At 46.3% G+C, this 23,872-nt stretch overlaps 2 protein-coding genes across 5 annotated transcripts in view; one reads left to right on the top strand and one right to left on the bottom strand.

Moving 5' to 3' along the window:
• The window catches only part of LOC135389167 (anoctamin-8-like), a 44,583-nt gene extending 27,138 nt beyond the window's left edge, over positions 1-17,445 (top strand). For all 4 annotated transcript variants that reach the window (XM_064619218.1, XM_064619217.1, XM_064619219.1 and 1 more), the window contains 6 exons: positions 14-86; positions 156-353; positions 7,222-7,353; positions 7,413-7,523; positions 7,776-7,901; positions 13,476-17,445. In XM_064619218.1, coding sequence (XP_064475288.1) covers positions 14-86; positions 156-353; positions 7,222-7,353; positions 7,413-7,523; positions 7,776-7,901; positions 13,476-13,700 — 865 coding nt within the window. In that variant the 3' untranslated portion in view covers positions 13,701-17,445. The remainder of the gene's footprint in view (positions 1-13; positions 87-155; positions 354-7,221; positions 7,354-7,412; positions 7,524-7,775; positions 7,902-13,475) is intronic.
• On the bottom strand, positions 15,690-22,304 carry LOC135389166 (uncharacterized). Its single transcript, XM_064619216.1, has 18 exons — positions 22,163-22,304; positions 21,970-22,102; positions 20,859-21,798; positions 20,727-20,799; positions 20,525-20,676; positions 19,951-20,188; positions 19,756-19,885; positions 19,430-19,708; positions 19,107-19,343; positions 18,889-19,049; positions 18,782-18,830; positions 18,675-18,727; positions 18,524-18,621; positions 18,310-18,467; positions 18,022-18,242; positions 17,646-17,722; positions 17,443-17,597; positions 15,690-17,117 (listed from the first exon to the last, which is right to left on the bottom strand). Exons 1-18 carry the CDS (start codon positions 22,219-22,221, stop codon positions 16,944-16,946), a joined length of 3,387 nt encoding a protein of 1,128 aa, XP_064475286.1. The 5' UTR covers positions 22,222-22,304; the 3' UTR covers positions 15,690-16,943.
• Positions 22,305-23,872: the final 1,568 nt, after the last annotated feature.

Below are 23,872 nucleotides of genomic sequence, written 5' to 3'. Positions count from 1 at the left end.
TTTTATCTGACAGGTTCAGAGAGGAGGATAGTTCAAATGGAGATGGGCACTTGACACAGGGCCAAGTGGAATGTGCCATGTACAAGGTAAAGTCATTGTTGCAGTATATATTATAGTATACTGTTTCATGTGACCTTTCATTCTTTCTGTTTCAGTATGAAGGCACATTTGAAGATTACCTTGAAATGTTTATTCAGTTTGGATACGTGGTCCTTTTTTCACCCGCATTCCCAGTGGCTGCGCTATGTGCGCTACTCAACAACATCATTGAAGTACGCAGTGACGCCTTCAAGTTGTGCATGATATTTCAAAGGCCATTCGGACAACGTGCTGAGAACATTGGCACATGGCAGGTAATATTTGTGCACTGTCTGATACAGTAAACCCCCCTTATAACGGGTTATCGTAAATTTGGTCGTTATACGAGCGCATTATCCTGCGAGTTATGTGAAAGAGAAACGAAAGACCAATATTTTATTTTAAACAGCCCGTTAGTTTTGACTGCTTCTGGTACCGTTGCTGCGCAGTATACTGGGCCGTATTCTCTAATAAAGTCCTTGAAAACATCAAAATGTTGTGTATGGCAAAGCTTTTATCAGCAATTTGGCCTATTTGAATGTCACAAACAGTGGTGTCATCAGTCACCACTATGACGTTTATTCTCGTGTAGTCCCCCAACGATGTCCGCGGTTTGATTCCGCGGCCCATTTCTTCTCAATCTGCGTTAATAAATCCAGTGACTTTCTCTATCACTGTGTTGAGATCACCCAAGGCCACTGGCAGAACGAAACCTGCTTTCAGGAACCAGTTGGTGATACTAGTTGTTCTGCGCACATTGTACCACACCATGTAGAGAAACTGTACAGCCATCAGCGGTGTTGACGTCCAAGAACATTAAGTGGATTCTCTCGCACCACCCAACTTGATGGTTTCATTGAAACTGTCAACTGGGAAAGGCCATACTACTGGTCGATGGATATCACCTTGGTTCCACAGTGATGTTCATGCACTGATGATTGCACCTTATGCTTCTTTGGCTGAGACGCCATTGTGGCACAGTCAACTCATGTGCTCCACCAGAGCACAAGCTGATTGGCTCCAAAGAAAACAATTTGTCCAAACTAGTGACGAATGCGTACATTGTGGGTATACTACTGGATATCTGCACACACCATGTACTTTGTAAGCTTGAATGAGCAAATAATGTAAAATCAGTTAGAAAGCAATGCGGGAGATTTTAGAAGGAAGGCACGTGTTAAACTGACCCAGTCCTGTGTCTCCCAGAGATTTCAAGGCCCTTCATGGCGACTTGAATGATATCAACATATATGTCACCACAAGGAAATCTCAGCTCATTTTGAAGAATGGACATTGAAATGCCATCTCTTTCGGCATGTGGTATCTCCATGTGCTGTGCCTGCTGATGAGAGTGCATGGGGAGCTGAAATTTCTGCCTGGGCAAGATAGCATGGAAAACTGTTACCTTAGCGAGGCCTTTCCCTCTGCTTGATCCCGTGGTGCACTTTTAGATGCAACTGGAAGTATAAATCTCATGTGTCTTCCATGTTGCATATACATATTACTCATTTTGCAGAGGAAATCCAAAGTTGTGCACTGCATTATAGTCGTTGTAGGAAGCGGTGATAAAGCTGCGAAATATAGCTGTGAAATTGGACAGCTTCATTTTGCAGGAGCGCACTTGTCAGGGCTGGTGTGTACCTCCTTGACTCGTCCAAGAGGCCACGATATTCGCCAAGAATTTTCCTTGGAGACAAGGACGATATCTCTGACTTTCACACTGTCTGAAGGTCTAGGTGAAGATATATTGGCGGACCGCGAAACTAATATGTACTCCTTGGTCCACTTCTTCCAAAATAGCGTGGTCATGCTCTCTCGATAAACCCAACGTCTTCGTAGACCTTCCGAAGTTGACGTGTCGTCGGTTGTTACGTTGTCCGGAGGAAGAGCCTTTTCCCTACAAGGAAATGAGCAGGGGTGAGGACTTGTACATCGTCTTCTGAAATTTACGTAAGTGGCCGCGAGTTGATGACCGCCTCCACTTCGGTGGCAACTGTTACGAGCTCTTCGTACAGAAGGGTACTTTTGCCCAAGAGCTTGCGTACGAGCCTCTCCCAGAAGCCTCTCTCCAGGCTGCACGTTGGGCAATAAATTTCCTGGCTACTTCTGGGTCCTGGGACAAGCTGGGGAGAGTGAGGTCTCGGCATGCACGTTTGAAGGTACGAAAGTTGTCGTTCGTGGAAGGCCTCGTCTCAAACAGAACATCTTGAATGCTGTCATGAAATCTGTGGCCGACATAGATTTCGTTAATTCCGAGTGAATGGCCCTTGTGACAGCACAGGTGAAGATTAGAGCATAATGCTTCTTAGCCGGCCCTGTGTAGTCCATCCCAGTTACTTCCAACGGTGGCGACGGGGTTATTCTATCAAAGGAGCCTCAGTGCAGGTGTGAGCTTTCACTCAGCGACAAACAAGACACTGATGTAAGATCCTTTTTATGGCTTGGCGACTTCTGATGATCCAGTATTCTTCCCTTATTCGGGCCAAGGTCTCTTGTACACCTGCGTACAAAAGTCTTATGCAGGCGCTCTTCATCAAAAGCACTGTAACTGGATTATCCGAAGGGAGCACGATGGAGTGCTTCAGAGATTCTGCGAATCCCCCATACTGTAGACAGCCTTTCATACGTAAGATACCTCCTTCATCGTGAAATATCGCTGCGCACTGAAGCAACCTATGTACAGCAGGTTGGTGTCCAAAAGAGTGCTGCTGTGCCAACACAATCCAGTAGGTCTTCGCTACTTCTACTTGATCAGGTGTCAGCTCCCCGTTCCGCTTCGTTTGAAATCTCCTGCAGTTATGGACCCAAGATGTGACTTGGAAAAGTGGGTCCCTGGCTGCAGTGTGCCCGAGACAAACAGAGAGACTTGCTGTACTTGAGGTGAACCTTCTGTAGACATACGCCACGCATATCACCCAACCACGTTGGACCGTGCCACCAGTTGAACTATCTTCCAGTACGTCGAAAAGGGGGAAAAAAAGAGAAACACTGTCAAGGAGCCCGCGAAGAGGGAATCACACACGTAACATGAAAAACGGTTAGGAGCAACTAAGATTTATTTGAACAAGAACTTTCGTGCAAGAGACTGCACTTCTTCAGGTTACACAACTAAGTGCGACACAAGTCTATATACCAGGAGAACAGATACAATAAAACAGGTTTCCAGAACTAAGTAAACAACCAGACAGTAATACAATGCATCACGTGAGCAACTGTCACATAAGAATCAGGAAAGAGAAAGTGTAGGGGTAAATGAGACATTCGGAGAATTGTGGTTCAAAAGATTTAGTGGTGAAAAAACGGGGCCACAGGTGGATGTCTAGCTGCGTACGAGGAGAACACAGCTTTTGTTGAACTGCGTGGGAAGGTCCGGGTGACTAAGGATGTCCAGTACTAAGGATGCCTGCGGGGTTGTCACGCCCTGGACAGTGCCTCCTTTGAGCTGGTGACGTCACTTGCCATATTTCCGTGACTGTTTGCCACAAACGGTTTCCAGGCCGTTGGTGAGCCGCAGATCCAATGCAACGTGATTTCAGAGTCTGTCCGCAGAGTTGCCCTTGACTCTGGAAGGGAGAGGGCACTCGCTACGAATTTTAAGAGGCGAGAAGCTATAAGTGCTATAAGCTATAAGTTCGAGTCCTGGTAGTGACTTCTGCTTCACCGGAGCCACTCTGGTCTTCGCCAGTAGAAGTGTTGCGTGTGAATGTCCACAAACTGCAAATGCAAACTCAAAGACCAAGTAGACTGCAGCGCCTAAGCTTGTGTGCTGGCATCATTGTATACGTGCAAGCTCCTGTTTGGTTCAGAAAAAGTCGTGAAACAAACGAACCTTTGTGGCAATTAAATACGCGATAATGTTTGCGCTTCCTCGCACCATGTATGCCATATACGCAACAAGTCCTCCGGGAGTGTGTCCGTTGGGCGGGAGCCCAACCTAACCTTGCCAACCATATGCGTTGGAGCCACAGCTTGGAGTACACAGCGCTTCGTGTCTGAGCATTTGTCCAGAACATCATAAACAGACTTCATGCTATATTGAATTTCATCTCAAGTTATGTCCCAATAAAGTCCAAGAATTTTCCTTGTGGTAGCTTTAGCAGCGGTCGTGCCTTCTGCTTCGAACATTGTTTGTAGCATAGTTATTATTAGTCCACTTCCCCAACTTCGTGCCTGCTTCATGGAGAACATCTTTAGCCAGACGATGCAAAGCGGTTGCTTCATCAGTTGTGTCGGCCCCAACAACATAAAAGCCTCATCAACATAAAAGCTACCTGAAAGCAATGATGCTGCCTCAGGACGGACTACCGCTGCAAACTGTAAGTGATGTCGTAAAGTTGCAGCCAGCAGGAACGGGCTGGGTTTTGCACCAAAAGGAGCACGTGTCATTTGCCAAGTCTCTACATGTGGGAACGGTTCGTCAAACTTTGGAGTTTTTGTGTACCAAAGGAAACGTAAAGAATCACGGTCCAGTTCATCCAAAATGATTTGCGGAAAGGCTTTCTCGACGTCTGCTGTAAGTGCCACATAAGAAGCTCAAGCACATCCGGGTTCAAGTTAGGTTCGCAATGCAGGGCTTCGTTAAGAGACAAACAACCTTTGATGAAGCATCAAAAACAATCTGCCCCTTGGTAGCCTCACGATCCCTCTGAATGACTGCATGATGCGGCATATAATATAATGGCCCCGAAACCGCTCCTGGGTCACTTACGCGTTCCGCATGGCCATTTTTTTTATATTCGCGTATAGTCTGGTCATACTCCTGCATTAAAGCAGGATCTGGAAGCAACTTCTTTGTGAATTGTTGAGTCACCAGTGCCTTGTTGTCACCCAGGTCAGGGAGCTTCTCCAAATTCCAGGGCAGGCGAACTGTGTCATCCTCCAAGTGAAGTTGTTCACGGTTCAGGATGCCTAGATATTCAGGATTCCAAAACGCTTGTAGCTGCGTGTCTTCACTGGCGATTCCCGACTGCACACCAATCTGCATGACTCCAGTTTCACTTGCTGGCCTTACTTTGCATTCCTTTAAGTTGTTTGTATTGGTGCCTTGAACGACACAGCCAAAGAGAGTCTTTGCTGCAACTAACTCCTGTGACAGGCGAACAGTTGCTCTCGTAACAATTTCCCAATAATATTCCGATCCGATAAGGAGAGAGATCTCTCAATCTGGCATCAAGGGTTCGTCAGCGACATTGAGGCCCATTGTCCTAAGCTTGCTTGACAAATCGTTATGCAGTGTCGGAAGCGTGTTTGAGCATATCTCGTCGTATTCGATTGCTTCGATCGTCGTACTGTGTAGCATAACCTTAACGCAGCGTAGTGCAGTAGTGCAACTTGGAACGTAGTTCCTGACTGTGTGAATCTGCAAGGTCTCAGTCCGTAACGTTGTACATCCAAGCTGGGTCGAAATATCTTTGGGAACAAAGCTGCATTGACTTCCTCCGTCCAATAATACTTGTACTACCTGTCGCTGTCCGTCCATGCGTTGGATCCATGCTTTCGCCATTTATAGAAAGGTATTGGAACTGCGCTTTGAAGACGTTAGGAGCGGCAGAGGACACAGTTGCGGTTATGTCATGAGGAACCACATGTACAGTTGGAGATGATGCTCCTGGACAAAGCTGTGTAAAGTGTCTCTTGTCGCGCTTATTGCACCCAAGTCGCACTCGGCAGTCCTTGGATAGATGTGACTGCACAAGATGGCTCTCTTCTCGTCAGAGTTAAAGGGTGCTGTACAGGCTTCCAACGAATGCTCTGTTGATTTGCACAGTATGCAGACAGCAGACATAGTGCTTGTTGTTAAAGACTCAGCAGAAGGGCAAAGTGAGGCAGTCCTTCGACGGTTGACATTGTCACTTTGCAAAGCGCTGGTGGTATAGCTCTTTGAACGCGCTCATGACATTCCATCTCCTTTTCTAACAAGTCCAACAGCCATGACAAATCATGGGTCGTAGAAGGGGGTGCAGCCGAGTCCGTTCTTTTCACCCGGTAATACTCAAGCTCGAGTGCCGAAGGAATTTTCGTAATGACTGCCCTGTGAACGGCAATCGCTTACTGATACGCCCAAGGTCTGCAGGTTTCGAGTCCTAACGGTCACGGCTTCATGCAGCAACTGTAGGCCTTGGACATCGTCCATGGACCGCACTAGCGCAAGATCAAATAGTGAATCTAAATGTTCATTGACGAGTAATTCACTTTTGCCAAATCTGGTCTCGAGAATATCAACGGTGGTTTCATAGTTTTCGTCCCTAATAGTCAATCCGTCCAGAGCGCGGGCCACTGGTTCAGCCACGAGAGACATCAAGTATTTCATCTTGTTGACCTTGGTCCCAAAATCCCTGCCAACGTGAGAGCTCACCACTGAAGGAGTCCATCTTGAGCTTCGGTAGAGCGATCCCATCGGGCTGGTTGGCAAAAGGGGGACGATGTGTATGCAAGGGTGGCTCAAGATTACCAGCTTCATTTAGTCTCCCGGCATGTTGTGAGGCGTTGAGCACAGAGCGGACTTGAACGACGGTGCTTGTGATGGACTCTATGTAACAGTCGCATTCATTCTCCAAGAACTCCTCATCGATGATTGCTTGAATGTCACCATCCATCTGCTGTAGAGTTGACGCCTTCATTTCTAGAAATTGCAACTTTGCCTTTAGCTGGTCGATAGTTGGAGGTGATAGTGCCAAGAGCGCGTTGAGTTGGTTGATTATTCGCGTAACCGTTGAACGGGTTGTAGTCAGTATTCGCTTCAAGCGCACCAAGTTTTCCATGCCAACGTTGTTCTGCAAGCCTTGCCATTAGGTCTTGACCGAAAAGAACCGGGATGACAGTCCCGGGTTTGGGCACCAAAATGTACAAGAAATGAAGGATTGCGGTAGTTGCGAAATGAGTTTAATGGAAACCAGACATGGAAGTGAAGCTCGCTGATGCGAGGTGACGCGGAATGAACCTGTACCCTGGTCGCTTGAGGACGTAGAAGCTGGCATTACAAAATGATATTGCAGAAGCAGCTGTGTCCTGCACCGTGAGAGTGACTCATGGCGTGACACCAAGAAGGGACACTTGCAAAACTCTTTATTTATACTCATAGATGTGAGCTCATGAATGGTGTAACTAAGTGTTGAGATGACTATAAAGTAACCTCTGTTGCAGGATGCTATGGAGGTGATGGGAGTTATAGCTGTGATAGTCAACTGCGCGTTGATTGGCACCTCTGGCCAGATGCAGCGACTGTTTCCATCTCTCACTTGGGGCAGCACTGTCCTGCTCATTGTCATCATTGAGGTATGCTCGTGAGATCTTGTTTCTTCTGTGCCACTTGAGAAACGCCTTTTGCCTTTCAGCATGTAATCCTGTTTCTCAAGTTTGCCATAGCCTATGCTATACCGGACATTCCTCAATGGGTTGCCACAGAAATGGCTAAGATAGAGTACCACCGTAGAGAAGCGGCTAAAGTAAGCTCTGCTTCTGTGCTCTTCTGCGTTCTTTAGATTCCTTGGAGTAAATCATCCATTTGATTGTGATCCACATGAAATTATATGACCTAAGTGAGTGTACACCCCATCTAGATAGTGTGCATTTGGGTGAATAGGAAGACCTCTCTTACCATGTGCAACATCTTATATGATTAAATATAAATTACCACGTCCCATAAATGTTGGACTTATGCGAGTTGAGCCCCAAAAGGTCTTAAATGTGGAATGCAGAGCCTCCAAAGTGTCAGGCATCATGATAAGCGCACTTCTACCGTGGGTTTGAGCACCACAGACCTCGGGACGGTCAAGCAGGTGGCAGCAAGTCAGACCTCGCCCATCCACATAATTCAAGAACAGGTACGTATTTCTTGTTTCATAATTTGAAATTCTTCTATTGGCATGAGAAAACAAGTACTTTTGCAACCATATACTATAGCGTAGTTTAATTTATTAAAAAAAGGACGTGGGTCACGTGGTTTTATTTTTGCAGAGAATATATATTTATAGTATTCCGCGCATAAAGAGAAAGAAAAGAAGCCTGACCACATCCCGTTCTCAGTTGAGGCAGCATCAAGTGCTACTGTTTTTTTATACCCTCAAGGCAAAGCACAGCATAGGGTAGGGCATAGGGGGCTAGTTATAATGCGATGGAACACTTCAACATTAATACAAAGCAATGATGATGGGAGGTGCTTCCATTCCAGGCTCATCTAGTCGTCTTCGTCTGGTCATTCTTAGTGTAGTCGTTCTTTATCTTCATCTAGTTCTTCTTTTTTCTTCCGTACTTGTTAGGTATGAATGAATTAAAGAATGTGTTTGTCCTGCACTGTGGGATCACTACTTTGAACTGATGGTCGGTGCATTAGATGACACATACATTGGGATTGTGAGATGATGTTATTTTAGGATGGGGTTGTGAAAATAGATAGAGTGGAAAAGGCAAAGCCTGCTGATTTTGCAGCGTGAAGCGAAAGACTGTAATGAAAATGTATTTTTCATGAATGAGACCCTTGCTATGTGATGAAAGTTAGATAGAATAAAGTGGGCGGCATGGTTCTGAATGCCCTTCAGCTGATCAATTAGTGTAGAGCTATCAAGGTCCTACACTGCAGAGGCGTACTCTAATTTTGGCCAAACTAATGTTTTCAAGAGTGTGAGTTTTAAGTCTCTAGGGGCCATATAGAAGTCCCACCTGATATAATCAAGTGCGCGATTAATATTGTTAACAATGTATTCAACATATGTACCTTCCAGGAAAGATTAGAGGTTAGTAGTTTCCAGTTGAAGGTTATTTATGAGAATGGAGCAGCTATTGCTATGCCCCACTCTTTAGTCATGTCAGAGGCGTCCTTAATTTCGTGATACTGTATAAGTAGTAATTTTCGCGAATTTAAAGTCTCACGAAATATTTGAAGCAATGACAGAAAAATACGATGAAGAAATAATGCCCAGGACGCTGATATACATCTCATGTACGCGGTTTATTATGCCCTTATTGTACTTTCAGTTCTGCACCTGACTTGAGGACTATAGTCGTTGTAGTTGCCACGTTTACGCTTCTGGTTGTGTTGATCAGCGACTTCGCGAGAGACATATGTTCAGTTTGTCGCCTATCGTATGCATGGAGGACGGCACTTTCGGGCAGTCCATGCACATGGTCGCTGGTTGGAGAAGGAAGGCGCGTGGCGGTAATGAGTCGAAAAATACGAAGCTGTCAGGCTGTTCACTGTGTCGATGCAGACACAAGAATAACGGGAGACACGGAAATTCGGCAATGACCCAGACCTCATTGTAGCAGTCAGAAGGGGTTAAATGGTATGGGTTGTTGTCCTTTTGTTAGTTCAAAGTAGAAAGTCCTCGCAGATTCGCGAATTTAACCACTTATACAGTAAACCACGCAGCAAATAAACATTTAGATGAAGAAATATAGATTAGGAAGAGCCTTGTGGCACTCAGGTGAGTAATTGGGAACCATTGGCACTTACATATACTCAGGGTGTGTACCAACTTGGAAGACATGGAAAGCCGGGAATTGTCTGGGAATTTTTATGTGACTGGAAAAGTCGGGGAATTTGCCAAGAAGCGGCTCCAGTCAGGGAAAATGACAAACAAGTGCTGTGACTATGCCGATCAGCGGTTGAGAGGCCATGCCGCAGCAACATTCCCACGAGTAACAATCTGCCAAAAAGACAAGCTCAGAGGCAGAAAAGTAAGGCAGCCTCACTAATACTCAATAAGTGATCTGTTTTGAGCGAGGGCATCCGTATGGAAACATAGCAGCAGGCACAAAGTTGTTTTGGTCAGGGAATTTGAAGGCGGCAATTTAGTAGACACCCTGCCTTAGAGTCAGGAATGATGCCCAGTACTACTTGACATTCATAATGGGCCTGGGATGCTGTCTGGAAGCGTCACTCTTCTCCGTGACAATGCAGGGCCTCAAGGTTTTTATTGATTGAATTGGAAAGCCATACATGTCGGCCAAGATGTGCTGGGAGGTTTTGCCTTATGCTCCTTATAGCCCAGATTTATCCCCATTTGTTTGGGCACCTTAGAGGAAAGACACAGATAGCGATAGCAGCCCACCTCTTTGTATGACCAAGGCATCAGCGAGATGGGCATGGTGAATACTTTGAAAAACTGGCACAGTTCCAAATTTTTCATTGTTGTTTAAAGAGATACCTCTGTAGAGGAGGTGATGTTTCTCCACATGAGTCCTGACCGGCGATGATGGAATGTTCCAGCGGGTAGATGTTCCTGGTCTCACGCTAGGACGGTGCTGGTAGAATTGGCTGCCAGGCACAGTAGCGCGCATCAGCAGAGGCGCGTCCTCGTCTACGCGCCGCCACATCACCCCCCCCCCCAGACGCGGAATGGTGCGTGCGGTTGAGGTCCGTGTCGATACCTTGAAGAGGAGAATGAGGACGACTCGTGGATGGTGGACGACTGGACACACGGCTTGTGATTGTGGGAGTTGCAGCAGCAACTGGATGGCGGAAACAAGAGCGGTGCGATCTGGGCGGGTTCCAGTGATGAGATGTGAATGTTGAGTGCTTGACTGCTTGGATGCGTGAGTGGTGCTAATTGTGTTGAGTGTCTGCTGAGTGTGCTGAGTGCTTGCTGAGTGTGTTGAGTGATTGCGAGCGTTGATTGTTGCTGAGTGGGCGACAGTACCGCGACCGGTACGAGAGCATGAATGCTGGTTGTCGTCAGACAGAGAAGTGCCGGGGAGGATCATCATGAAGCAGGTGGAGGCCGGAAAGCAAACTTGCTATGATATCCCTGCTGGTCACGGTGTGACTTGCCTGCCAGAAGGTGGTCCGCTGCTGGTTTGCCGAAAAATTTAGGATGATTTACGCCAACGAAATTTACGCTACACGTTCAGGTCACCAAATGTAGAGGAGGTGGTGTTCCTCTACATGAGTCCTTACCGGCGATGATGGACTGTCCCAGTGGGCAGATGGTCGTGGCCTCACGAACATCTGCCCAGTGGGACATTCCGCCGAACGTTCGGTTCACCAAATGTAGAGGAGGTGGTGTTCCTCTACATGAGTTCTCACTGGCGATGATGGACTGTCCCAGTGGGCAGATGGTCGTGGCCTCACGAACATCTGCCCAGTGGGACATTCCGCCGAACGTTCGGTTCACCAAATGTAGAGGAGGTGGTGTTCCTCTACATGAGTTCTCACTGGCGATGATGGACTGTCCCAGTGGGCAGATGGTCGTGGCCTCACGAACATCTGCCCAGTGGGACATTCCGCCGAACGTTCGGTTCACCAAATGTAGAGGAGGTGGTGTTCCTCTACATGAGTTCTCACTGGCGATGATGGACTGTCCCAGTGGGCAGATGGTCGTGGCCTCACGAACATCTGCCCAGTGGGACATTCCGCCGAACGTTCGGTTCACCAAATGTAGAGGAGGTGGTGTTCCTCTACATGAGTTCTCACTGGCGATGATGGACTGTCCCAGTGGGCAGATGGTCGTGGCCTCACGAACATCTGCCCAGTGGGACATTCCGCCGAACGTTCGGTTCACCAAATGTAGAGGAGGTGGTGTTCCTCTACATGAGTTCTCACTGGCGATGATGGACTGTCCCAGTGGGCAGATGGTCGTGGCCTCACGAACATCTGCCCAGTGGGACATTCCGCCGAACGTTCGGTTCACCAAATGTAGAGGAGGTGGTGTTCCTCTACATGAGTTCTCACTGGCGATGATGGACTGTCCCAGTGGGCAGATGGTCGTGGCCTCACGAACATCTGCCCAGTGGGACATTCCGCCGAACGTTCGGTTCACCAAATGTAGAGGAGGTGGTGTTCCTCTACATGAGTTCTCACTGGCGATGATGGACTGTCCCAGTGGGCAGATGGTCGTGGCCTCACGAACATCTGCCCAGTGGGACATTCCGCCGAACGTTCGGTTCACCAAATGTAGAGGAGGTGGTGTTCCTCTACATGAGTTCTCACTGGCGATGATGGACTGTCCCAGTGGGCAGATGGTCGTGGCCTCACGAACATCTGCCCAGTGGGACATTCCGCCGAACGTTCGGTTCACCAAATGTAGAGGAGGTGGTGTTCCTCTACATGAGTTCTCACTGGCGATGATGGACTGTCCCAGTGGGCAGATGGTCGTGGCCTCACGAACATCTGCCCAGTGGGACATTCCGCCGAACGTTCGGTTCACCAAATGTAGAGGAGGTGGTGTTCCTCTACATGAGTTCTCACTGGCGATGATGGACTGTCCCAGTGGGCAGATGGTCGTGGCCTCACGAACATCTGCCCAGTGGGACATTCCGCCGAACGTTCGGTTCACCAAATGTAGAGGAGGTGGTGTTCCTCTACATGAGTTCTCACTGGCGATGATGGACTGTCCCAGTGGGCAGATGGTCGTGGCCTCACGAACATCTGCCCAGTGGGACATTCCGCCGAACGTTCGGTTCACCAAATGTAGAGGAGGTGGTGTTCCTCTACATGAGTTCTCACTGGCGATGATGGACTGTCCCAGTGGGCAGATGGTCGTGGCCTCACGAACATCTGCCCAGTGGGACATTCCGCCGAACGTTCGGTTCACCAAATGTAGAGGAGGTGGTGTTCCTCTACATGAGTTCTCACTGGCGATGATGGACTGTCCCAGTGGGCAGATGGTCGTGGCCTCACGAACATCTGCCCAGTGGGACATTCCGCCGAACGTTCGGTTCACCAAATGTAGAGGAGGTGGTGTTCCTCTACATGAGTTCTCACTGGCGATGATGGACTGTCCCAGTGGGCAGATGGTCGTGGCCTCACGAACATCTGCCCAGTGGGACATTCCGCCGAACGTTCGGTTCACCAAATGTAGAGGAGGTGGTGTTCCTCTACATGAGTTCTCACTGGCGATGATGGACTGTCCCAGTGGGCAGATGGTCGTGGCCTCACGAACATCTGCCCAGTGGGACATTCCGCCGAACGTTCGGTTCACCAAATGTAGAGGAGGTGGTGTTCCTCTACATGAGTTCTCACTGGCGATGATGGACTGTCCCAGTGGGCAGATGGTCGTGGCCTCACGAACATCTGCCCAGTGGGACATTCCGCCGAACGTTCGGTTCACCAAATGTAGAGGAGGTGGTGTTCCTCTACATGAGTTCTCACTGGCGATGATGGACTGTCCCAGTGGGCAGATGGTCGTGGCCTCACGAACATCTGCCCAGTGGGACATTCCGCCGAACGTTCGGTTCACCAAATGTAGAGGAGGTGGTGTTCCTCTACATGAGTTCTCACTGGCGATGATGGACTGTCCCAGTGGGCAGATGGTCGTGGCCTCACGAACATCTGCCCATGTAGTGGCATTTTAAATGTGTCGCAATATGTTTGCTTCTTTCGAGTAACTACTTGAGGAGATGCATTTTGAGGGCAGAGAAGGCAACTATTTGTCTCATTAATTGGTGGTTAAAAATTGCAGGAAGGCAGTATTAAGCAACCAACAGCACGGGAAGATGAAGCAACTCCATCATCAGTAGTAGCAAAGCACAGGTCAAGGGCATCATCTTTGACAAGTTGGGCATCTGGGTTCAAGTCACTTCGGTTCCGAAGAATAGCGGACCGGGCTCGCTCTGCCGAAGGAGGAAGGCAACTCATGACGGATGGAATTACAAAATCAAAGCAAAACAGCCTTGCCGAAGCATAAGCTCACTTTGTTTACATTGCCAAAAGAATTTTACTGCAGGATGGTGTCCTGTAGGTTGGGTCTGTGCAGGAGTCAACTCACCTACTGCTCATGTGATCTGCAGCAAGTGATGACCATTCTGTGAGGTACACGATGGATGCGTTTTTCTCAAACACTGCCTGGACAAACACGAAGAAGACAACAAATATGCTAAGTGTGTTGTCTTTAAATAGTGTTAATCAAGTTCACTCACCCCCATTCGGTGAAAGAAAAAAAAAAATGTACAGATCAGCAGTTTCTCTGCAGCAAGCTCAAATGAAGAGACAACCACTTTATTTTAATGATGATGATGACTGGGCTTCATTGCTCGCGTTAAGTGACAAGACTGAAACAACAGTGTGTTTGTGTTTGTGCAGGATCCACAGTGGCTGTCTGCCAATATTTTGCCAGCTTGTGGCCAGCTTGCCTTTTGTGTGGCCTTTTGTCAGTTTGCCAGCATTGAACATATTTTTGAATTGTCCATGGGCCTCGTTTTTGTGCCACACTGTGTTTATGTTTATGGGATGCAAAATAAGCAAGCACACAACCTGTATACAAATTATTGAGAGAATCATTTTAAGGAACATTGATGAGACAGGTGAGAAAATATGTTTGTGATAAGTAGGGCCCGGGACTTTATGCGCAAAAATCTTGAAAAATATGCGCTCAATATGTGTCGTGAAATGCATAAATATGCAGAAATATGCCAGGGATGTTGCTCCGGAAGCCTTGGCGCGGCTTGGAACAGTAAAACTATGTAACTTGCCTTTCAAAAAATCTTAAAATTCCTTTTGGACGGTCAAATGCACATTCATTGGACATTGCAGCATGCCAGCATACCCATACTCAGGTATTCAAGATGTAGCCCATCTATGTGCAGTTTCACCCCCAGGTTTTCAAAAGTGTGTGTGCATACATACACACATGCATATGCATTTCTGCATGGGATGATTAAGAACTTCCTGTTTTGCCAGTTAAGAAAGCCATGTATTCGTTGTGCTGTTCATTGCTGCTGCTTATCTTGGTTGAGCACAACTTCCAGCATCTTTCTATGAGAGTAGGACCAGATTAGAAATTAACACGACTTTCTGGTAAGCCATTTTTTGCACCAATGTCTGCAAAGATGCTTCACTGACTGCTTGTTGTACGTTCCGTTCAAATCAGTTCTCGGTGCTAGTGCAGCATGTAGCAGCCTAAAGGTAGAGTAGCCGGAACACAAGTTTTGAACCCATGGCCTTCTTTCTAAAAAATCATTCAAATTGGGGGAATATATTTATTAAAACAGAAAGAGAGAAAAAGACTGAAATATGACACAATATATGCAACCAAATGGCATAGAAATATGACATAACACACAACCGTCATATCATAGGACAATCGGGAAGAAATACACAATTATATGATACGTGAAACGCTGTAGAGTTGAGCTGTCGTGATTGATTTCATTGGATTCATTAGAGCGCGTTATAAAAATATGCATTTTGCATCAACTTCCGGGCCCTAGTGATAAGTGTCACAAATGACACGGCATAACTAGGGTTTTTCGTTTTTGGGCGAAACTCGATTTTTCACGATCTAGTTCCCCAACCCACCAAACAAGTTTTCAAGAATTGGGGTAAAACCCAATATCTGCCCGAAATCCTTGCAACTTGTCGTTCTAGGTAAACTGTCAGAAAGATGAATCATAATATCAGCAAAGAGCGCTATTTGTCCTCCTTTTATAATCCCCCTCCTGCAACTTTGGCAAGTCCCCAGTTCCATGCAGAAATATAAAGATTCTTGTTTCTCGTTCCAGTGTCACAGCAGTGGCTTGTTTCCTATGCCTTTTGTTTCACTCGAAAATTCCCCGACGACATATCAGACAGAGGTCATACCACCCTATCTTTCCCTCCCTAATTTGGAAAAGCGTAAAACCCGAAAACTAAGAACCCTAGGCGTAAATAGCCCCAGTTAAATGCGCAAACTTCCGGGTAAAAATAAGTACTTTTTAATCCATAATTTAAGGCAAAATCAGGCATACATAGTGTACATGTATGGAAAGATTCATGCATGCACATTTAGCTGCTGCCTTTCCTGTTAGGTAAAAATATTATGTCACAGTGATGCAAGAATGTGTTGCATGAGTGCTCCATATCTTGGCAATTAACGAGTTTTCAGTTATTGCAGCACAAGACGACTACTTGTACCGACACCCTACAGTGGAAACATTCTTGTGGAGGCAGTATCTTATTGATGACAGGTTGTAAAGATTGCACTTTTGTGGTAAATATGTATCTGTGTATTAGTATGTGCCTAAAAAGTGGCTTACAAAGCTAATCTCGATATGACCGAAAATAGAAATTGACCTTTGAAGGCAGTCTCATCTGCTAAGAATAGATTGCACTTTCCTTCAGACACATATTTCACCAGGTTCGAATGCTTTTTGCACTCCAAATGCTCTCAAACTGATCTTCCAATCTACTCAAGGCAGGAATGGTAATACAGCAGAGAACATGGAGATGTAAGATTGGATACATCAAATGGGATAAAGTGAGCGTTGACACAGTTGGACCACATCTGTAGACGTCAAATGGCATGATCGTGGTGTTTGTCACAGTAATGTTTGGAATAATCGCACGAGTTGTGTGTCATGGCAGAGACAAAATGAATTGATTCCAACCTCTGTTCCATTACATGCAGAAAGGACAGTATGATGGCACTGTCACCCTGGAGACATACATGACTTGGGGATGTAGAGGCTTCAGGGAAGTCTTTGGGACAGGGTGATAGGTTTCCAAAGAAGTGTTGATATGCCCATGTATGAGCTACTACTATCTGGAGGCAACCTACTGATTGCCAAAGACTTGCATGGAACGGATGGCTATTATCACTGGTAGCTTCTTCCCTTCTGTCGTTCCTCGATCGCAGACACAATCTTGCTCCTGTTTACGTGCTTCACTCGTTATGAAGAGGCGACATTTTGGGCAAAACGATGTCTGCTGCCCATAGGAATAGGCCTGTAATGTATAGCTGACAGCACAGACGGTGAATCCACACATACCTGGTCAAGCAGTTATTGCAGGCATTGAAAAGCATGAGATGAGAGCTGATGGCTTGCATAATGAGTAGTTTGACCATGACCTTGAGAATTAGTGTGTGTCAAATGTGCGTCTAGTACAGAAGATTGATGCCACCAAGAAGTACCACAATGACTGATTGATTGATTGATTACGTGTGCTACACAGATTAGCTGTACAAGGTCTTCAGTACTCTGACACATTTTTCGGGCAGGACAGGATTTGAACCCTTCAGTTCCCAACGGTTGCAGAGGAGCTTGCGGAAATTGGTTTCTGTAATTCCTGCATCAGCCAAGTGTGGCAGGATCTCCTTTTCATCCAACATATAGTTTGGCAGGCGTTCCTGTCAAAGCAATGACGCCATCTGTGAATATGTTTATGGAGAGAGAATTCAGTTGAACCTAAGGTGCTGTCACTCGATGAATGAAATTTTAGATTCTGTGACCAGAACGTATTGTCTTTAGTGTGACACCATATACTTGCAGATACTTGCCCCAAACACACTTATTTTTCATCTTTATAGTCAGTGCTGCAAAGAGCAAAGTGTTCCACAAAGTGTCTTGACAGCTTCGTAGGCCATGTCAAGGAGAGCTTCCATATCAAAAGAGCCACATTTTTTACCAGGAGATGAACCCAATGTATAATTGGCATAAAACAAATTTTCCCACCTGGGTCTGTTGTTGAATTTCCATATAAGCCCCGAGTGGGTTGAAGGTCTCCTCTGCTGATGCTGGAGGGTTTCCGTGAGCAATGGCAAGACTCGATTGGATCCATCCCTTATTGTTGATGAGAACAGCGTGAAGAGACTCTATCGCAGCATGGCCTGAAAGAAAACTGGTCAAGCCTCTGAAAAGCATTTTTTCCTCGTTACCATGCAAAGTTTTCATGAGAGCCTCTACTGCCAATGCAACGTCCTCTTCTTGCACTTTGCTCTCCTGAGTGTTGTTCCTATTCACAGAGGAAAGAGAAATGGTAAGATACCACTCACGTGTGCACACACTCATAACGTGCACTAAGCTCACGTGTTTGACCGACCGAGCGATCCCTTTCAAAGGAACATAGAAAGGTGCCACAGAATTCATTTAAAGCCTTTTATGATGAGATGACGTCACATTAGATGACCACGTCACGGCCATTGGGGATTTCATTGGCGAGTCATATTTTCCACTGCATCATTGACTAAGGATTGTTGCCTCTGAAGGGAACCCCACCACAATGGTAGATATGCAAAACCACGATATAGTTACCCGCTTTCGTTAAAACTATGTGCAATGATGTCGACTTGTTGCGCAACATTGTCCAAATGCTTCCGACAGACACCATCAGGAAGATTGTTGAGCATGATGGAGGCAAGAAGGCCAGCCAGATTGAGACAGGTGCTGAGTGTAGCTTCATCTAAACTCATCCCAAATGTCAGTTGGAGCTCATCTTTACTTTGGAGGTGGTCGTACAGTGTGGAGAGTAGCACCTATATCGGATTAACAACAATTATTGTCTGTTTTGCATTTACTTTAACATCAAAGTTGCGTACTTACTTGAAGGCCAATGCATTCCTTTAAAGGCTCAACGCCCGTTGATTGAATGTGGAATTGGAGTCTCGCGAGGCAGTGCATGATTGGTACAGGAAACATCGCAATCAGGTCTCGAGCGCAAGAGAGAATTTCTGCCAGGCAAAAGAGACTACACGATTTTTCTGCAATATTTAGGAAAAATGTTTTAGGGAGGGCTAACGCCGCTATATTTTTGGACCTTGTTCGCCAGGTGTGTAGAGGGCCTCTAGTTGGCATTTCTGACCTTCTTTGTTGCGAGTCAGAAACACAATGGTCAAGGCTGAGCTTGCAATCATGCTAGAAAGCAAAACTTTAATGAGGTTTTCCTTTTACTTTTGGTGCCTACGTACTTCTGGACGTACGGTGCCAGGAGAATTTGCAACGATTTGAACCACCATGGTCTCTGAAAGTCAATCAGTATCTCTATTACTGGCGTAACTCTGGGAGAAAAAAATACCTCGGATTCCAGCATTGCATTTCTCTCAAATTGCTTCCATCCATCGAGGCTGCAGGGTACAATGGTTAATACTGTTATTTTATACGTAGCATTTTGGAAGGCGATACCTTTCAATAGTGGCCACAAGTGTATCTGCTAAACAATCTGGCGCATGGGTGCACTCAACAAATGTTCTGAAAAGGGCATCAGAAAAGCTCTGATCACCCTGAGTGTTTGCAATTCTTGAGAGTAGCATGATGGCGAGCGTACAGCCTTGTGTTGTCAGTGCCTGGGACAAAAGATTGACAATAGACACGGTATCCTCTCTGGCACTAAGATCTCTCACTCTGACTAATGCGGGTGCATTTGGTCGCGGTAAAGCAGTGGCTAGACGGAATGAGACCCATATGATGACGTTTGGTGCTGTCAACGGTTTGAGCCACGTGAGCTGCGGAGAACATGGATGTCGCGGAGGATAGCCTCGCTTGAACACTTGGTACAGTTCCTCCAGTGACACACTTCCCACGCACAACGTAGCTAGTAGAACTGTACAATGGCTGTGGATCGACTCAATGTTGTACGCCTTTGAAAAAAAATTGCTTTTTTTGAGAATGTTGCAAAAAGTGTTTTGGACACAATTAATGGCTCGCATAAAGGACCATTCCTTACCCGTTTATCCCTGCACAGTTCCATATCGCGTGAGCCAGTCAATTCCTTTCGGGACCGGCAGACATAAAAGAGCATGTCGTACGTAGAAAGCAGCAGCATCTTGATATCTGCCAGTGTTGTCTGCGTGGCGTACTGGAAACACATCTGCTCCAGAACGAAAGACAAAATCTCTGCCACCAGTTGCTGCGCTCCAAGAGTTGGAAGGGAGGAGAACATATCCCAGCTGATGCTTCGCATGTAAACGTGCCAAGCTTGAACAGTGAAGGATACAGGATTCCCCTGAGAAACAATGGGAATGTAGAATGTCCTAGGATGAATGGGGATACCTCGCACGAAGGCTTGTCCAGAAGGACACAGCCAGAGAGCCACTTGAGGTGATGCGTCACAATGAGTTGCTGGATTTCTGTAGCGGTGCTTAATATCTTCTTTCTGAGATCCTCGAAACCATTCTCCGACCTAAAGTAGGAGCTTGGAATGAAATCGCCCTTGAGACCCAGAACAACATTAGATACTCTACTAACACCTTGTGTAGGGTCTCTCCAAAGGTTGTGATACGCCCTTCCAGATACTCAACTGTGTTGATAGCTACGTACAACACCTCGACGGAGCATTCAACGATGATGCTGTTGATTACATCAAGTACCTCCGCGAGATGAATATGAAGTGTGTGAGAGAAGGATGCACGGAAGGGGGAGAAGGAACCTTGGGAAGCAGATAGGACGTTCAAGAACTGCTCTAGATGGCAAACCATCTTGTCAGCTGCAAGAAACACACAATGCACAATGCAATTTCCTTGGCAGAGATTTTTCATTGCGAGCTGTTTATTGGAGGTCGTTTTTTCTGAGTTCATCAAGAGGTTAAGAAGCTTTATAATTTACCTGCCTGTGTAAGCAAATGAATACATTTCTATTGAGAAAATCTTCTAAAAGCTTTCGTATAAATGAAAGCTGTTGCCCAATACAGTAGAGAGTACTGCAAAAAAGATGGTTTCTCAAGCGCGTCAATTTGTTTGGGCATCGTAGCTAACTTGTTTTATTGATGATGGTAGCCAGCAAAGCTGTCTAGAGGAAAAGAAAAATGTAGCAGCTGTCCTACCAAAGGAAAACACACTGATCATGGTAGCATCGTCAATATCAACAGGAGTTGCTGGCATGACAGGTTGCTGCTTCATGGCTGGTATTTGGAAACCACAGTTCTGAACTTCCCGTTGCAGCATTGTCAGCACACCATGGGATGCCAGTGTTGACCTAGAAAATGGTGGCATTTACTTTTACTTTGGACATTTTGGCTGTGTTACCTCCAGTCCCAGCCAATTTTAGCATCATCATCTTCCGGTGATGGGCTGTTGGAAGCCAAAGATGACTGTCCTCCTGAAATTCATTTTATTTAGTGTCTCGCATAGATACAAAGCCCAATGTGACATATTTACCCTTGAGCATAGTGTAGCTGCTATCATCTTCAGTTTCAACGCAGCTAATACAATGCAGTTGCTGGTCAAGCCAGAACAGCTCTTCCACCAGCTGCAGAACACAATTTAGTAACCAGTCGGAAATACTATTTGTTCGCTTCCCACAAAAGTTTATTTTTTGATAACTGCAGGTCCGAGATTTTTTATCTCTCTGTTTGTCAATTTGCTGAGCCAAATTTTGTAGGTGACACCTGTCAACCAAAGAGTGCAAACTTTTGAAATCAATTCCACTAACAACATTTGCTTGCTGGTTTGTATTGCATAACAGAATTGCATCATTGAGTTGAGCGAGCTGTTCACCGACATATGTTTGAATGTGAGCAATGTAAGTTGCTTGTAACTCTTGCCATGTCACCACAAGTGGACGAAAATAGCCCATGCTGAGAAAGGAGACATCATCTAGGAGGTTCTCAATACAGAATTCACAGAGGCAGCTGAAGCAACACTCAGTTGGCAAGTTGGTCAACTGCTGTGTGCGAATGTATCCATGAGTCTTCTGAACTTGTTCAGCGGTGAAAAGGACTCGAAGAACATTCAGGTAAAGTTTCCATAGCGATTTTTTTATCACACTGTCTCCAAGTGTCAAAAAACAAGGCTTAGTGGTGAGTTCTTTGCAAATATCCGCATGGATGTGGTAGCAGATGGACTGCCAGGCGATGGCCAATTCTTCTTCCGAGGTAATCTTCATAAAAACAGTGGGGTTCCTCTCCGTGATTATCTCACTTTTGGAAGCGCCATTTTTGTGGACTTGCTGAGGAAAGCAGTTTGATTGTGTCTGTTTTGTACAGATCGGACACTCTGGTACATAACTGAGCTGCGGCAAGGAACCAAACTTGCTAAGATCTTGAAGGTTGTCAAAAAGTATGTCCACTGAGGACGGGTTGGTGTGACACAAGTCCAGCTGAAAATAGAATACAAAAATGTTGTTGCAAGATATTGCCTGCTACTATGGTTTCCTGAAATATTTTAGACGTGGTAATTAACTAATCTAAGTAACATTTACCGAAAGTGTGGCAAAGCTTTTATTCCTTTATTTTTCTCTCCCTCTACTTTTCTTTAAGATAAGACGCACCGTTTTCTCAATGCACTGCATTAACCGCTGAAGTTCCAATGTGGTTTGGGTAGCGTCCTTTTCACGTGCTGTATCATGTTGTCGCCCTCTAGAAAGGAGAGAGGTCTCAATTTCTCCGAGCGTTTCTTCTATCCTGAAAAAGAAAAAAACAAATTCCGGACGTTAAATCAGAACAACGTGTTTTCCAGCGCACTTTTTATCAATCTTTTCGATCTCCTGGGCATAAATTTTGTCGAGGAAATGGGTTGCCATTATTGTACACGTGCTGATAACAAACGGTTGTTGTAGCAACTGATATCTTTCGCTTCCGTTTCCGCTTCAGGTCTTGATGCTCTAGCAGGCTCCAACAGCTCCCCATAGAGCCCATAGTTTGAGATAATTCACACAACATTGGGCACACGACCAATGAGAGTGCAACGTTGTAGAAATTATGCAATGCCAGTCGGCCAATCAGGACCCTTAACTTTGGCTAGCCTTTCGACCGGTTCTGGCTACCATCGACTTCTACCGGATTTCACGCCTACCGCCGTTACCCGATATTCAAAATAACTGAAGCTTCTCTTGGCTAAAAGAAATATTTATTTCACACAAAGCACTGATTCAAAGATCTGGTACATGGGTGCACTGTGAATACAAAGTCCACTGCGTTGCTGACGCACTGTAACTAAGTTCGAACTTGAAGCAAAACCAGTCCTCCTCAGGTAACCGAGGATGCGGCTGTAGAGTATGTACCACTGCGCCAATCTACAACGTTGCAAGCTCATTGGCCCAGACTGCGTGCGCGCTCCGATTGGTCGACAACGTTTTGAAATCGCATTTTGTACGCGCGCATGTGTGTGCAGCGTCCCGGCGGCCGTTTTAGCATAGTTTCGAAATAGCTCGCATCGGTTGGCACGGCGTCCGTCCTCTTGTGTTCCGTGCTTCGGTGATGTCAATCGGCAGAACAGTTTGTGATTCTACGCGTGTTGTGCTGTTCCTGGACACGACTGTTATCCCACGTACAGTCTATCAACTACGGAACTGGAATGCTTCGTGGGCTGGTGCGGTTGGAGCGTGAAGAACGCGTTCGGGCGCCGTCGGATTTTGAGGCCTGACAACAAAGACAGGATTACGATTACGTGCCAGACAAGCGCCTTTTCAGCTCTGCAAACAACGAAAGAAGATGCTCATTATAAAATCGGCCGGCAAGGTGTCCTCTTGTGTTTCGTGTTTCGGTGATGGCAGAACAGTTTGTAGAAGTGTTCGCCGGTTTATTCATGCGTCGATGTGATTCAACGTGTGTTGTGCTGTTCCTGGACACGACTATTATCCCACGAACAGTCTATCAACTCCGGAACTGGAATGCTTCGTGAGTTGGACCGGTTGGAGTGTGAAGAACAAGCGCGGGCCCCGTCGGATTTCGAGAGCTGTGTTCGTTTTGCTTCAAGTTCGAACTTAGTTACAGTGCGTCAGCAACGCAGTGGACTTTGTATTCACAGTGCACCCATGTACCAGATCTTTGAATCAGTGCTTTGTGTGAAATAAATATTTCTTTTAGCCAAGAGAAGCTTCAGTTATTTTGAATATCGGGTAACGGCGGTAGGCGTGAAATCCGGTAGAAGTCGATGGTAGCCAGAACCGGTCGAAAGGCTAGCCAAAGTTAAGGGTCCTGATTGGCCGACTGGCATTGCATAATTTCTACAACGTTGCACTCTCATTGGTCGTGTGCCCAATGTTGTGTGAATTATCTCAAACTATGGGCTCTATGGGGAGCTGTTGGAGCCTGGCAAAACGAACACAGCTCTCGAAATCCGACGGGGCCCGCGCTTGTTCTTCACACTCCAACCGGTCCAACTCACGAAGCATTCCAGTTCCGGAGTTGATAGACTGTTCGTGGGATAATAGTCGTGTCCAGGAACAGCAC

This window comes from Ornithodoros turicata, chromosome 3 (assembly GCF_037126465.1).
Source record: "Ornithodoros turicata isolate Travis chromosome 3, ASM3712646v1, whole genome shotgun sequence".
NCBI classification, from domain to species: Eukaryota; Metazoa; Arthropoda; class Arachnida; order Ixodida; family Argasidae; genus Ornithodoros; species Ornithodoros turicata.
The sequence above is the reverse complement of the archived record's forward strand: the minus strand, read 5'-3'. Positions and strand labels throughout refer to the sequence as shown.

What these genes read in the sequence shown, in the direction of transcription:
- LOC135389166 (XM_064619216.1), bottom strand. Translation starts at nt 22,221, where the DNA reads ATGGCAACCCATTTCCTCGACAAAATTTATGCCCAGGAGATCGAAAAG. An exon ending in CTACACACCTGGCGAACAAG is followed by an intron (nt 18,468 to 18,523) that starts GTCCAAAAATAT and finishes TAAATATTGCAG; the next exon opens with AAAAATCGTGTAGTCTCTTT. An exon ending in CATAGTTTTAACGAAAGCGG is followed by an intron (nt 17,723 to 18,021) that starts GTAACTATATCG and finishes CTCTGTGAATAG; the next exon opens with GAACAACACTCAGGAGAGCA.